The sequence below is a fragment of the Anolis sagrei genome, chromosome 5 (genome assembly GCF_037176765.1).
Source record: "Anolis sagrei isolate rAnoSag1 chromosome 5, rAnoSag1.mat, whole genome shotgun sequence".
In the NCBI taxonomy this organism is placed as follows: Eukaryota; Metazoa; Chordata; class Lepidosauria; order Squamata; family Dactyloidae; genus Anolis; species Anolis sagrei.
The window spans coordinates 177,057,158-177,073,425 of NC_090025.1; the positions used below are offsets into that span (position 1 = coordinate 177,057,158).

Here is a 16,268-nt window from a genome sequence, read left to right on the forward strand (position 1 = left end):
CAAAGCCTTTGACAATATATTTTTTATTTTGCTTTCTACCTCGTTTTGTAAAAGGCCAAGTGGCTTGCATTTTAAAAAAAATGTTTGCTTTGAATCTGGTGCCGCATTTTAACTTGTGCAACTTCTAGTTACGATGCCTATATGTATCAATGAGTGTTTACTGTTCTCCTGTTTGGGGCCGTTTTTTCTCTTCAGTTCTATATCATGCTCTGAGAAATTGGTTTTTCCCCCAGTGGCAAACAATCCAGATCCTCTTCCTTCCCAGACTCCACATTATCCGGGTTGTTGTAGGTTTTTTCAGACTATATGGCCATGTTCTAGAGGCATTCTCTCCTGACGTTTCACCTGCATCTATGGCAAGCATCCTCAGAGGTTGTGAGGTCTGTTGGAAATAGGATAATGGGTTTATATATCTGTGGAATGACCAGGTTGTGAAAAATAACTCTTGTCTGTTGGAGCTAGGTGTGAATGTTTCAACTGACCAACTTGATTAGCATTTGATGGCCTGGCAGTTTTTTGGTTTTGCTTGTTAGTGCCTGAGGGAATCTTTTGTTGAGAGGTGATTAGCTCTCCCTGATTGTTTCCTCTGTTGTCTTGCTGTTGTAATTTTAGAGTTTTATTTTTAACACTGGTAGGGTATTTCAACAGAAAGGAAGAAACCATGAAAATGAACAAATTCAGGCTACCTAGCTCCAACAGACAAGAGTTCTTTGTCCCACACTGGTCATTCCACAGGTATATAAACCCAATTTTCCTAGTTCCAACAGACCTCACAACCTCTGAGGATGCTTGCCATAGATGCAGGTGAAACGTCAGGAGAGAATGCCTCTAGAACATGGCCATATAGCCCGAAAAAACCTACAACAACCCAGGGATTCCGGCCATAAGAGCCTTCGACAATACATTCCACATTATCGGTCGCTTGGTTTAGTTTTCACATCGGCGAGATTAATCATGAAAGGAATCCAAGAAACATGAGGACTAGACATTACTGCAGTTATATCCCATGGATATCCACGAGAAGTGGTTGCATATGGTTTGTTGTAACAAGCTTTGAACTGCATATTAATATAATTAGATAATGTGTAAAATGCCCATTAGGCAGATTAATAGATGGGATTACATTTTCCAGCTTGTTTCAACAAGCAAAGATCCTGCCTTTTACTCATGCTTCTCAAAACTGTTGGCAAAGTTATGAAGCTAGAGTTCATTTTCTCTCTTTTTGCATGCTCTCTTTCATTCTTCTTTGAGACTGCTTATTAAAAAACACTCTGTAAAGCAGAGAAAAATATATTAAACAAGGCCACAGTTAAAACCACTTTAAAAGCTATTGCAGTTTAAAACCATGTACATGTACACTTTGACGCAAATTGGTCCCTGAAGACTTGAGTAAAAAGTTGTGTTTTAGCTTAGTGCCAGGAAAAAAACATTGCTGGAGCCAATTGGACCTTTAAGGGAAAACAATTCCATAATTAGGGCACCACCACTGAGAAGGCCCTCCTCCATGTCTTCCGACTTCATATTGCCCCAAACAGATGGGGTCCTCTTTGCATTTCATGCCTGCCCTGTTCCACAGGATTGAGCAATGGCAGCTAAAGTGGTGTCACACTCCATTTATTCTACAGTGTAGATCAGACATGGGCAAACTTGTGCCCTCCAGGTGTTTTGGACTTCAACTCCCACAATTCCTAATAGCCTCAGGCCCTTTCCTTTTCCCCCTCAGCCGTTTAGGAGGTATGTTGTGTCAACATCCAACTTTTTTGGTGCCTTGGAGGTTGTGCTCGAATCCAGCCACAGGGGGGTGCTGTCACTTCATCCTCCATGACGAAGAGCTATCAGGACTTCCTCCTTCCTTTTGGTCACTGTACATTTTCTGTTTTTCTTTTATGATGTTGTAAAATACCTCCCCTGCTTTTTTTTAAAGCCATATCTAATTTTTCTACTTACTGCTCCATGCTGTTTTTGAACTGCTTAGGTAAACAGTGAGCTGGGCTGACAGTCTGATGCTCATGCCAACCCAGGGCTTTGAACTAGCAACCTTTTGGTTGGTAGATCTTATCATTGTTGGTGATTTACCAGCTGTATCTAATTTATCTACTTACTACTCTATGCTGTATTTGAACTGCTTAGACCCGTCGCAAACTCTGTTCCTGCGGGAGCAAACCTTGCTAGCATGTCCCTGACGTCATGAGACTCCGCCTCTCACCCCGCCCCTTTCTCCGCCTCTTTCTCCTTGCGAGAGTGGTTTTTCCTTTGCTAGGGCAGCATTGCCAGCATACTCTCTCAGTTGGCAGAATTCAACTGAGAGAAAATGCGGGCAATGCTGCCCTAGCAAAGGAAAAGCCACTCTCGCAAGGAGAAAGGGGCGGAGAAAGGGGCGGGGCGAGAGGCGCAGGCTCATGACGTCAGGGACGTGCTAGCAAGGTTTGCTCCCACAGGAACAGAGTTTGCGGCGGCTCTTAGGTAAACAGTGAGCTGGGCTGACAGTCTGGTGCTCATGTTGACCCTGGGGCTTTGAACTAGCAACCTTTCGGCTGGTAAATCACAGCTGGTGATTTACCAGCTGTGCTACAAATCTGCTGTGCTTAAACCACTTCAACTGTTTGGCTCAATGCTGTTATCATGGGGCTGTAGTTTGGTGGGGCACCAGGACTCTATAGGGGAAGGCTTGTAGTTTTAGAAGATCTTTAAATATTGCTGTCAAATATTGCTGAATCTTGACTAAACTACAACTCTCATGTTTTGTCTTGCTCTACTCTGGGAAATTGGTCATATTCCCATAGGATTGATTCATATTTGTCCCACCTTTCCTCCACTGACTTCAACACAGAATACATTTCTCTTTCTTGCTTTGTATTCACAGCATTGCTGTGAGACAGTCAGAGAGGCCAGTCTGAACTTGATCCACTATTCTCACCAATAAACTGGCATTCCAGTTTTCAATCTGCAGTCCATTCCCCTTTTATATCAGTACAGGGATCTCATTGCTTCTAGAAACAAACCCTGAAATACTGTATATCCTATTTCTCTGCTCTCATTCCTTTCCTAAACAAACATGACTCATTTTGTCTCGCTTTTTAAAAAAGCAGTTAAGCAGTTTGTCAGTGTGTTATCTGGGCTGTCCATGTTGAATTGCAGTTTCAGATTCTGATTTAGGGGGAAAATCAGATTTTTTAAAGACTGTAACATCAAACATCTCCCTGAAAAACTGCATATGTTAAGAAAAGTTGCATAGAAAAATCTAAGACAAAAACAAACACAGATAAGAAATGGTTATCTTCATTAATAATTGACTTTTTGTTGTTGTTGTTTGCTTTCAAATGGTTTCTGACACATTGTGATCCTAAGGTGAACGTATCAAATGGTTTTGTAGGAGTGAAAGTGTGGGATTCACCCAAGGCCACTCAGTAGAAAGTTGAACCATAGTCTCCAAAGTTGTAGTTGGCACTCAAACCACTAGTTCATCTCACCTTTCCTTCAGTGAATTCCAGGCATCATACATCATCCTGATTTTTCTTTTTCTAACATACAAAAATGGTTTCTGGGTTGCTGTGATTTTTTCTGGCTGTATGGCCATGTTCCAGAGGCATTCTCTCCTAATGTTTTGCCCACATCTATGGCAGGCAACCTCAGAGATTATGAGGTCTGTTGGAAACTAGACAAGTGAGGTTTATATATATCTGTGGAATAATGTTCAGGGTGGGAGAAAGAACTCTTGTCTGCTTGAGGCAAGTGCGAATGTTGCAATTTGCTACCTTGATTAGCATTGAATAGCCTTGCAGCTTCAAAGCCTGGGTGGTTTCTGTCTGGGGGAATCCTTTGTTGGGAGGTGTTAGCTGGTCCTGATTGATTCTTGATAGGAAAAGAAACATGAATTTCCGTTTGTTCATAGGTTTAAATAATGTACCGTATTTTCCGGCATACAAGACGACTGGGCGTATAAGGTGACCCCCAACTTTTCAAGATAAAATACAGAGTTAGGGATATACTCACCTTTTAAGACTACTCCTCTTCCAACACTATGCTTATCTTGTTACAAGAAATCCCAAGTGCAAACCTTGTCAATGCGGGGAAAGGTTGGCAAGAGGAGGAGGAAGATGAAGAGTCATCTATTCCAACCCACTTCCATGTATGAATATATAATTTCACCACTCTTAAAAGATGCCCATCCAACTTTTGCTTAAATGTGACTGAATGAAATACAGATGGGATAGGATGGATTTTATGACTCCAGAACTGACACATACTAGATACAGACTGATCAGTTTGTCCCTAGTTACTAGTAATTGACAGACTGTTTGTAATGTGAACCATATGCATATCCTCTTGCTTTTCTATCTGTGATGAGCTGGAATGGGCTCCAGGCAAACAACCAGGAGGGATGCTTTCATCAGTTGGACTCCCCGCCATCAATTGAGGGCTTGCATGAATGACTAAAACAGAGACGTAGTTGTAGTTGTCCAGTGCAGCCCACAAGCCATGCATACAGAAAATTTCAGGTTCAGTTCCTGGCATCTCCAGCTATAAATATCTCCAGGAGAAGGAGTAGGAAATGATGCTGTCCCTCACACCTTTGAGAATTTCTGCCAGTTGAAATAGATAACTCTAGGCTTAATAGAACAATATTTTTATGGGGTTAGGCAAATCTATGAACAGCAAAATACGTTAAAGAGGTGGGAGTAAAGTACTACATTTTAGAACAGGCATGCCCAAACTTCAGCCCTCCAGGTGTTTTGGACTTCAACTCCCACAATTCCTAACAGCCTAAATTCCTAAATTCCTAATGCAGGCATGGTCAAACCATGCCTGCATTAGAAGAATCCTGGTGTTTAAAGAGACCTAAGTCTGGCTGCAGCTTGCCAGAAATTTGGGATGTAGAAAATCTACCTAACATTGGAAAAGTTCCCTCATGTGATCTTGTGGGCAAGAATTCCAGATTATACTTCAGGATGGTATTTGACAATGATGTAAACTAAAGTATTAGAAGTTACTTTATAAGTTGTATTATGTTATGTTTTGCTTTCATTGTCTATTTGTTTTTGGGCATTGAATGTTTGCCATTTTGTATTATTTTTGTAAACCACCCTGAGTCCCTTTGGGGAAGAGGGCAGGTTATAAATAAATTATATTATTATTATTATTATTATTATTATTATTATTATTATTAAAGTCACAACAAGATGAGTACACAGCAAACAAGATTACTATGCTGGCTGATGTATTGGATCAAACATTAGACACTTCCTAAGTGTCTAGGACTGTATGATGTACCAGTGAATAATGCGTGTAGATCCCAGTAAAGGTGGCCTTTTGCAGTTGGCAGATTATAATTAAGTCAGCGCTGATTGCGTTTAAGTGCAGGCCAAGGTCTTTAGGCACTGCACCCAGTGTACCAATCACTACTGGGACCACCTTTACTGGCTTGTGCCATTATTATTATTATTATTATTATTATTATTATTATTATTATTATTATTTGAAACACAACAAGATGAGTCCACAGCAAACAAGATCACTCTGCTGGCTGTTGTATTGGATCACACGTTGGACACTTCCCAAGTGTCTAGGACTGTGTGATGTATTGGCGAATCATGCGTGCAAATCACAGTAGGGTGGCCTTTTGCAGCTGGCAGATGGTAATTTTGTCAGCGCCGATTGTGTTTAAGTGCAGGCCAAGGCACTGCACCCAATGTGCCAAACACCACAGGGACCACTTTTACTGGCTTGTGCCAGAGTCTTTGCAGTTTGATCTTTAAATCCTCATATTGTGTATTATTATTATTATTATTATTATTATTATTATTATAAGTTAGTTTTGATCTGAATTTTCATCAACCTGTGAACAAGACTCATTCTCAAAAAAATCTGCAAAAGAAATGAATGTATTCTCTTCGGCATTTTTTCCAATCCCTCCATTTCATAGGCACTTTTTCTTAGTTTTGAAACTGTTGTTCATTTCCTAGAAAGGCATATCCTTAAGAAGCAAAGCTTTGTGTGCATTCTTTGGAATTTTATTGGGCTGAGAAAAAAGCAAGGTATAAATAAATAAATAAATAAATAAATAAATAAAAACATACATACATACATACATAAATTACTACTAATAAAAGTAATCATGCCAAAAGTGTATGTAGAGAGAATGTATGCGAGTATGTATGTACAATTCTGAAAAGTTTGTTTGTATGTTTGACAATGTTGAATATGGTAGATTTGTATGAACCTTCAGACCTGAGAAATCTCTCCAATATCCATCCCTAGCAGTATCTTCTATGAACTTACCGTACTTGAAACTGTCTGGAATATATGTAGGTTAATAGTACTGGTCCTCCTGGTGGTGCAACGGGTTAAATCACTGAGCTGCTGAATTTGCTGACCGAAAGGTAGGCAGTTCGAATCCAGGGAGTGGGGTGAGCTCCCGCTGTTAGGCCCAGGTTCTGTGAACCTAGCAGTTTGAAAACATGCAAATGTGAGTAGATCAATAGGTACTGCCTTGGTGGGAAGGTAACAGTGCTCCATGCAGTCATACTGGCCACATGACCTTGGAGGTGTCTATGGACAGTGCCTGCTCTTCGGCTTAGAAATGGAGATGAGCATCACCACCCAAAGTCAGACACGACTAGACTTAATGTCAGGGGAAACCTTTGCCTTTACTTTACTTAGTACTGGTATGTTCTTTCTTGTTCAGTATCTGTTAATATCCTGATTTTGCTTTTCTCTTTTTCAAACACAGGCTGAATATAATGTTGGCTGGGATGAATCCCTTTTATTTCCACGCCGTGAATGTAGTCCTGCACTGCCTGGTGACACTTATGCTGATGTATACTTGTGACAAAGCCGTTTTCAAGGACAGCCGCCTGGCTTTTGTCACAGCTCTCTTCTTTGCTGTCCATCCTATTCACACAGAAGCCGTAAGTACATATGAAACCTGATAAATTTCAACATTTTTCTTTTCAAATGCAGGAAAAAAAAATCCCAAACCTCTCTGCTTGGTAATTGAAAATGTACCCTTTTGCTAGGCTATCCATTTAGCAGTGACCAGCTAAATGGCAACTTCGTAATATCCCTCTGTAATAATGGGTTCAAAGGATCTGTAGGAAAAGTGCAGCTGTGTTTAGAGAAAATAATTGGTGTGGCAACGGGGAAGCAAAGAGTAAACTTACAACTTTCTTTCCACAATTAGACTCAAATGCGAGTCGGTTGTATAAAAGCAAATCTCACTGAGTTCAGTGGAACTTTCTTCCAAGTATGTTTACTTTTGTGCTGTGTGTCCTATTCTGTTTAAGTGCCTTAAGCAGCATTGTTGGGAATGCAGTAAATGCCAAGTGTTTTCACGGAAAAGTAATGAGATGCTTGGATGTTACACAATATTAAAGCCACCCCCAAAACTCTCCTGCTGATACATTGTTTGGCCCTCCTTTCTTTTCCTTGCATTCTTCCCCTGTCTCTCCCCCAAACAGAGCACAAAAAAGAAAACCAACATTTAATAAAGTCCCTGAGTGATATTCTGTCTTGAGAGAATAATAAATATTTTAACATGCCATAGATTGGATGGCGTACATGGTTACAAATTAGAAGTGCTGAAAACATTGGAAGGTTAGTCACAGTGCTTTTTTAAAAACTGAAAACACATTAGTATATAAACACATTTCACATTTATATACATGGTCTTTATGGGTTGCAATGACATAGGAATTCATCTGGGAGCGGACCTTCAAATTAATGGGATTTTCTTTTCATAGAATCATAGAATTAAAGAGTTGGAAGAGACCTCATGGGCCATCCAGTCCAACCCCCTACCAAGAAGCAGGAATATTGTTTTCAAATTACCCCTGACAGATGGCCATCCAGCCTCTGTTTAAAAGCTTCCAAAGAAGGAGACTCCACCACGCTCCGGAGCAGAGAGTTCCACTGCTGAACGGCTCTCTCAGTCAGGAAGTTCTTCCTCATGTTCAGATGGAATCTCCTCTCTTGTAGTTTGAAGCCATTGTTCCGCGTCCTAGTCTCCAAGGAAGCAGAAAACAAGCTTGCTCCCTCCTCCCTGTGGCTTCCTCTCACATATTTATACATGGCTATCATATCTCCTCTCAGCCTTCTCTTCTTCAGGCTAAATATACATAGTATCCTGGGATTTTTTTGTGTGACTTGAGAAACTGCAAGCCCGAAAAAACCTACAACAACCCAACTGCAAATCGCTTCTGGTGTGAGAGAATTGGCCATCTGCAAGGATGCCCATAGGATGCCCGGATGTTTTGATGTTTTACCATCCTTTTAGGAGGCTTCTCTCATGTCCCCGCATGGGAAGCTGGAGCTAACAGTGGGAGCTCAACCCGCTCTCCTAGAATTTGAACTGTTGACCTTTCAGTCATCAGTCCTGCCAGCACAAGGGTTTAACACATTGTGCCACCGGGGGTTCCTAGTATCCTGGTATAAAGAGATTACGGTTTTCAGAGACATTGCATAGTTAATGGTTAGAGAATGTTGGACTGGGATTGAGTCTTGAAAGATCTTGTTTCCCACTGAGCTAAGTTTTTTCCATGTGCAGGATTTCCTCCATGAGTGTATGTGGGTGGGGAAATTCCAACAAAACTCTATACTGTTTTAAGAGTAGGTACTAATATTTTAGAAGCTTGAAACCCTTGGGACTGTTCTTTTTTGAGGCATAATCCTTTTGGAAGATCTCCTTTCAAGTTTTATCAAAAGGAAAAATGATGGTGGATTTGTGCGGCGCCTGCTAATTTCTTCGGGGTTTGCCCTAGAGAATGCTGTTCTTATCAAGGCAGATTTTTACAGACTTTTGGGGGATGGAGGAAGCAGGGTGGGAACTCTTAGGACATCCATATGTTTTAGATTACAGCTCTGCAGTGTTTTGCCTTTGGCTATAGCTGGTTGGGATTTCTGGGAGTGAATCCAGCATGTCTGGAAGGCTGAAGGTTCTTTACCCTGGTTTTAGAGCAGTGTTTCCCAACTTGGGGGTCATGACCCTCTGGGGGGGTCACGAGGGTGTGTCAGAGGGGTCGTGGAGGACCATCAGAAAACACAGTATTTTCTGCTGGTCATGGGGGTTCTGTGTGGGAAGTTTGGCTCAATTCTATTGTTGGTGAGGTTCAGAATGCTCTTTGATTGTAGGTGAACTGTGAATCCCAGTGACTACAAGTCCCAAATGTCAAGGTCTATTTCCCCCAAACTCCATCTGTGTTCATATTTGGGCACATTGAGTGGTTGTGCCAAGTTTGGTCCAAATCCATCATTGTTTGACTATCAAAAAACATATTTGACAGAGAAGCCTGAAGATCTCTCTGCCTGTCCTTCTCTTCCTTTTTTGGAAACAGACGACAAATCCTCCCACCAAATGCCCTCCTCCGCTGTGACTGGATTGTCTCTCATCCAGCCTCTCAGCCAAGGGGAGAGCTGTTTCTGAGACTCCAAGTGGGGGACAGGAGAGCAGGTGTGCTCAGTGCATGGCAGTGTGGTGTGCATGTATGGGTGAGGGAGAATGTGTAAGGCTTGAGGGAGGCTTACACCAACGAGACCCTTCAAGGCATGGGGGTTCTGTGTGGGAAGTCTGGCCCAAATCTATCACTGGTGGGGTTCAGAATGCTCTTTCATTTTAGGTGAACTATAAATCCCAGCAACTACAACTCCCAAATGTCAAGTCTATTTTCGCCAAACTCCACCAGGGTTCACATTTGGGCATATTGAGTATTTGTGCCAAGTTTGGTCCAGATCCATCATTGAGTCCACAGTGCTCCCTGTATGTAGGTGAACTACAACTCCAATACTCAAGGTCAATGCCCGCCAAACCCTTTGAGTATTTACATGGGAGTTCTGTGTGCCAAGTTTGGTTCAATTCCATCATTGGTGGAGTTCAGAATGTTTGTTGATTGTTGGTTAACTATAAATCCCAGCAATTACAACTCACAAATGTCAAAATCAATTACTCCCCAACCCTACCAGTATTCAAATTTGTGTGTATTGGGTATTTGTGCCAAATTTGGTCCAGTGAATGAGAATACATCCTGCATATCAGATATTTACATTACAATTCATAACAGTAGCAAAATTACAGTTATGAAGTAGCAATGAAAATAATTTTATGGTTGGAGGTCACCACAACATTAGGTACTGTATTGAGGGGTTGTGGCTGAGGGGGAAAAGTAATGGGTCAGTCTGTTAGGAATTGTGGGAAATGAAGTTCAAAACACCTGGAGGGCTCAAGTTTGCCCATGCCTGGTGTAGACTCTTCTTTGCAGAAATTTTATTCACATGAACAAAGCTGTGTAATGCTGTTCAGGGGTGTGTGCGATTTGCATGATTATTTTAGACATTCTTACTATTTGTATTACTATAGTATTTTTTAAATATATACCCTGCCTTTTCCCGAGCCCTAGAAAAGGCAGCTTGCACATTTTCAAACAGTTTCTTGATTACTCCACAAGTTCCATTGCTACTACTAACTACATCATTCCCACTGAATCAATAGGAAGTCAACATTTATATAAGTTCCATTGATTCAGTGGATTCAGTTAGATTTAGGCTTCAGGCTGTGTCCACACAACATAGGTAGTATGTCAACATGAATTCACCCATCCATTCATTTTTTAGACATTTTATCTACTTTTTCTACATATGGTGCTCAAGGTGATCACTAAAACACAATTAAGTGAGCCATTAGTATCTACTAGGGTTTGGTTCCAGGAGCCCCCAAGGATGCCAAAATCTGTGAATGCTCAAGTCCCATTATATAAAATGACATAGTGGAATTTTGTCCCTTATATATAAACGCAGACAACAAATGCTAGAGAGAGCTTAAGGATCGGTGAAGTAGCGGGAAGCTGCAGTAGAGTATGCCTACACTTCAGTGTATTGCTCTTTGTGCATAGCAAAACTAAGCTTTCCTTTTTGGGATAACAATATTTCAAACTGTGGTTGGTTCATCCCTTGAATTTTGAACCCGTGAATACAGGGAGCCATCTCTAAAAAATTGGGGTGAGCCAAAAACATATTGTTGGAGACCTCCTGTGCAGGTTTCCAGTTAGATCAGCCAAGCGTATCCTCTATAGAAGTGGTTCTTAACCTGTGGGCCGCAGACCACCAGTGAGCCACAAGGGCAAAATCCGGTCCGCTAGCCTCCTTCCTTTTTATTTTATTTTATTTTATTTTATTATTTTATTTATTTCCTCTCCTTTTGTGCCGCTTGCCACTCCTTTCCTGTCGCTGACCATGGCATATGTTCTGTATCGGAAACTAGAGCTGATGTGGTCTATCCAATTCAATTTTCTGAACCAGCACCCCAAACCGAATTTAAAGTTGACCAAAAACTGATGCGTAGTCCTTTTGGTACTGATGTACTCTCCTTTCGTGTCGCCTGCCACTCCTTCCCTGTTGCTGACCATGACATATGTTCTGTATTGGAAACTAGAGATGATGTGGTCTATCCAATGCAAGCTTCTGAATCAACACCCCAAACCGAATCTAAAGTTGACCAAAAACTGATTTGTAACCCCTTTGGTACTGATGTCCTCTCCTTTCATGCCACCTGCCACTCCTTCCCTGTTGCTGACCATGACATATGCTCTGTATCAGAAACTAGAACTGATGTGGTCTATCCAATGCAAGTTTCTGTATCAGCACCCCAAACCAAATCTAAAGTTGACTAAAAACTGAATCGTAACCCTATTAGTACTGATGTCCTCTCCTTTCGTATCACCTGCCACTCCTTCCCTGTTGCTGACCATGGCGTATGTTCTGTATCAGAAACTAGAACTGATGTGGTCTATTCAATGCAATTTTCTGAATCAGCACCTCAAACCGAATCTAAAGTTGACCAAAAACTGATTCGTAACCCTTTTGGTACTGATATTGGAGAGTGGTCCCTGGTCAAGTGGTCAATGGTCAAGTGATCCCTGATCAAAAAAAGTTGGGAACCATTATTCTATAGGAATAGTCTTCTCCAGGAAGTTCAATGTCATGCAGTAGATAAATAATGAACTTGTGATAATCATGAATTCCCATCACCTCTAGCTGTCATAGCCAATAGTAAAGGAATGTGAAAATCACTGTACAACAAAATTGGGAAGGTTGGAATACCATATATACAGGATTTCACCCAACATCCTAAGAAGAACTTGGGACAGATGAATCTAACTTGGTTTTGAGTAGTTCTTGAAACATTTAGTCCTACTCCTCTCTGACTTGTCACAACTCAGAACTTGAAAAAGTTACTTTTTGGGCTGCAACTCTCAGAATCCTCCAGCCAATGTGGTCCATGCCAATGATGACTGGAAGATTCTGGGTAGGGTTAAAGCAGGCATGGGCAAACTTTGGCCCTCCAGGTGTTTTGGACTTCAACTCCCACCATTCCTAACAGCCTCAGGCCCCTTCCTTTTCCCCCTTAAGCGGCTGAGGGGGAAAAGGAAGGGGCCTGAGGCTGTTAAGAATGGTGGGAGTTGAAGTCCAAAACACCTGGAGGACCAAAGTTGGCCCGTGCCTGGGTTGAAGGATACTCTGGAATATAGCCTTTCTCAAGAAATCTCTCTTCCCCACACCTTAGTTTTCCAGCCTTTAGCTAGTTTAAAATAGTCTCAGAAATTTCTGCGTAATTCAGAAGGACAGGTTGCAAGGGGCGACATCACTTCTGAAATATCGCAAGTGACAATTTGATCTTTCTGGCTTCCCGCATCTAAATCAGTGCTGCGTGGGAGATGGGCTTTTGAATGCTCTGAGAGTAAAAGTGTCTTGTTGAGATCCTCTCAAGAAAGATTATTTCTTCAATAACAAAGGCGGCTTGAGCCGTGTAGATGCCTCCCAGGTTCTTTCCGGCCTTAATCAGCTAGTCTTTAAATAATGCATCTTTTTTTTTGTCGAAGGCGGAGAGATAATTAAAGTGGGAAAGGATGGGTGCATTGCGTGAAGAATGCAAACATGACTTGAATTTTATTTTTTCTGAAGGTAAGAATTAACAAAGACTAGAATTATGAAGATTAATTAACTCTCTTATAAACCAGGTTCCAGGAGTGGTGTTTTTTTAAAAAAACTTTTTGATATTTAAGGGGAAATAAAATGTTGAAATAACATGAATAAATTATTAAGAAACTTGCTAGCTTTAAAGACTGAGGGCACTCTCTGTCTTTTCTCTGATGGCATTTAAAATTTATCTATGAACTAGGAATTGCCTAACCTTTTGCTAGTGAAATTCGTCATTTTTAGGAGTTACAGTCCTACCCTATAGAGAGGAGTTTCCTTCAAGACCTTTCCCCCTTGTAATTATTTGTTGTTTTTAGAGAGTATTGTTTTAGTATCATGGAATACAGAAGTTGTAAATATCCAGTGGTTTGTTTGTAGGCCTGAAAACCTAAACTAAGAAGGAATGTGCTATATCGGTGGTTCCCAACCTGTGATCTGTGGACAATATTGTCAATGGCCTCACCGTAACAACACCGTTGCAACAACGGCAACTGGTCTCGCAAAACTCTCTTATATTGCTGAAGCTTATTCAATATGGTTGTCTGTGGGTGAGCGGATGGTGACTACTGGATGGCATTTGTTCAGAATGGGGGATGCCTGGCTCAACAGCAGTACGTGTGAAAAAGATCTTGGACAACAAGTTTGTTTATTTCATATCAAAAGCATTGCATAAATTAGTATAAAACTGATAAAAATAGAAGGAGCGCAAGCGGCTAAATATCCTTTGACCAAAAACGGGCAACAGCATTGTCAGTAGCCTCCAACAATTCTTCCTCTATACATGAGACAGGGCATAGTGGACGAGCATACAGATGTAGAGTTGTCTGTTCTGCTCCACAGTCACACAAGGTGTGGGATTCTTTTAAGTAGTGCCATTTTGCCAGGTTGTCTTTTGATCTGCCCACTCCGCTTCTGAGTCTGTTCAGGGACTTCCAAGTTGCCCATTCTTGGTTTGCCCCTGAAGGAAGACCCTTGCGAGGGCCATCCAGTTGGACAACAAGTTAAACATGAGCCAACAATGTCATATGATGGCAAAGAAGTCAATGGGATTTTGGCCTGCATAAATAGGAGTCTAGAGCCAGGGAAATCATGCTACCCCTCTATTCTGCCTTGGTTAGACCACACCTGGAATCACACTGTGTCCAACTCTGGGCATCACAATTGAAGGGAGATCTTGACAAGCTGGAATGTGTCCAGAGAAGGGAGACTAAAATAATCAAGGGTCTGGAAAACAAGCCCTGTGAGGAGTGGCTTAAAGAGCGGGGTGTGTTTAGCTTGCAGAAGAGAAAGCTGAGAGGAAACATAACATCATTTTTTTCCTCTCACAGTTACTTTACAGATGAATTTCTCTAGAAAGATATCCTGGGTTTTTAAAAACATAACGCCCTCCCCCCAAAAGATATGGGCTGCAGTTTTCACATTCCTATATTAAAATAAAAATTACAGAATATTAATTTCCTTCTAAATGTAGACAAAGACTTTCCCTGCACCCAAAATAAGAAATAATAGGAAGAACATTACTTGACACTCATGGATGGAAAGAAACTTAAACAAAAGTTTTAAATATTTTTTCTTACATAATTATTATTGCATTGCATTGATTAATTAATTGATAATCCTCCCTTTCATTGAAGCTTTGACTCAGATTTCCTGACTCTAGTTGAATTAATTAATTAATTTCCTACCTTATTTATTTAATTAATTAATACGCTTGATTAATACCCTGCTTTTCTCTCAGAACAGGGCTCAATTGTAACACTTGTTTCTTTTCTCCTTCCTTTCTTAGGTAACGGGTATAGTAGGCAGAGCGGACGTATTGGCCTGCCTCCTATTTCTTTTGGCTTTTCTCTCCTATAATAGGTATGGGTCTTTCCTCTCCTTACGATTATGATTTGTAGTTTTCAAATAAACAGAATTAACGCTTGGCAGACTTTGTATTTTTTTCCCTACAGTCCATGTTTCTTCTTTTTCAATCCTGTTTCTTTTTTTCTCCTCCTCCCTCTTTTGTGATGGATAGGAAACAGGAGATAAAACCAATTGTGCAGCTGATTATACTGCAGCACATCTAGTTACATCTGCAAAGTTTTGCGTTAGCACTTGTTTCTGATGGTCCGTAGCATTCTAGATCCTACAGTGCTACAGACTGGCATCTTAGGATCTAAAACTAAAAAAGGGAAAGGGCAAGAAGACCCACCTTCATGTGTGGATAATTCAGAGATGGCAGAGGGGCAGGGAGATGTATACTCAATTCTTTCTGATCTAGTCAAATTAATTGCTCCAGTTGTTTCCTCCCTTCCTTATTGCAGAGTCTGAAATTAGTATTTATAAGAATAAATATATTTGCAATCTCATGGAGGTGGATGTGGAGGAACAGAGGACGCGAATGGAGAACAGCTGGAGAGGAACAGAGAAGTAGCAGATGAAGGAAAAGTTGATGCTTCCTGCTACTCCATTCCATTTTTGCACCCTCTTTCCTAGTGCCAGCAGCATTCTCTTTTTGAAACTACCAGGGTTTTATTTCTGCATTTGCAAAGTGGTAGTTAGTATCTGAAGAGACACATGCTTAAGAGAACCATCTTCAACTAGGGTTATCCACCATGCTGACTTGTGTCTGACATATTTAGAGAGTAGCAACTTAGGAAAGACTGGTTTCATTGCTTTCATGGCCAGAGTCACTGAGTTGTTGTGAGTTTTCCGGGCTGTGTGGCCATTTCCAGAAGCATTCTCTTCTGATGTTTCACCTGCATCTATGGCAGGCATCCTCAGAGGTTGTGAAGTCTCTTGGAAACTAGGAAATGGAGTTTATATGTCTGTGGAAAGTCCAGCATCAGAGAAAGACCTCTTGTCTGTTTTAGGTACGTGTGAATGTTGCAGTTGACCACCTTGATTAGCATTTAATGGCCTAGAGGTTTCAAGGTCTGGCTTCTTACTGCCTGGGGGAGGTGATTAACTGGCCCTGATTTTTCTTGTCTGGAATTCCCTTATTTTTGAGTGTTGTTCTTTATTTACTGTCCAGTTTTTAGAATTTTTTAAAATACAGACAAGAGTTCTTTCTTCCATCCTGGACATTCCACAGATATATAAACCCAATTTTCCTAGTTTCCAACAGACTTCACAACTCCGAGGATGCCTGCCATAATGAGGAAAATGTCAAGAGAGAAGGCTTCTGGAACATGGCCATACAGCCTGGAAAACTCATAACAACCCAGTGGTTTCATTGAGTTTGGAAAGCCCTTTGAATTTCTGGAATGCCTGGTGATGGTTGTAATCTCGTACCAACAGGGACAACGTTTACAACAAAACAG

General features: G+C 41.0%; 1 protein-coding gene across 1 annotated transcript in view; it reads left to right on the top strand.

Annotated features, from left to right (window-relative positions):
• TMTC1 (transmembrane O-mannosyltransferase targeting cadherins 1) overlaps positions 1-16,268 on the top strand; it is a 222,348-nt gene that overhangs the window by 19,745 nt on the left and 186,335 nt on the right. Inside the window, exons 2-3 of the mRNA XM_060776763.2 lie at positions 6,731-6,908; positions 14,750-14,823. Coding sequence (XP_060632746.2) covers positions 6,731-6,908; positions 14,750-14,823 — 252 coding nt within the window. The remainder of the gene's footprint in view (positions 1-6,730; positions 6,909-14,749; positions 14,824-16,268) is intronic.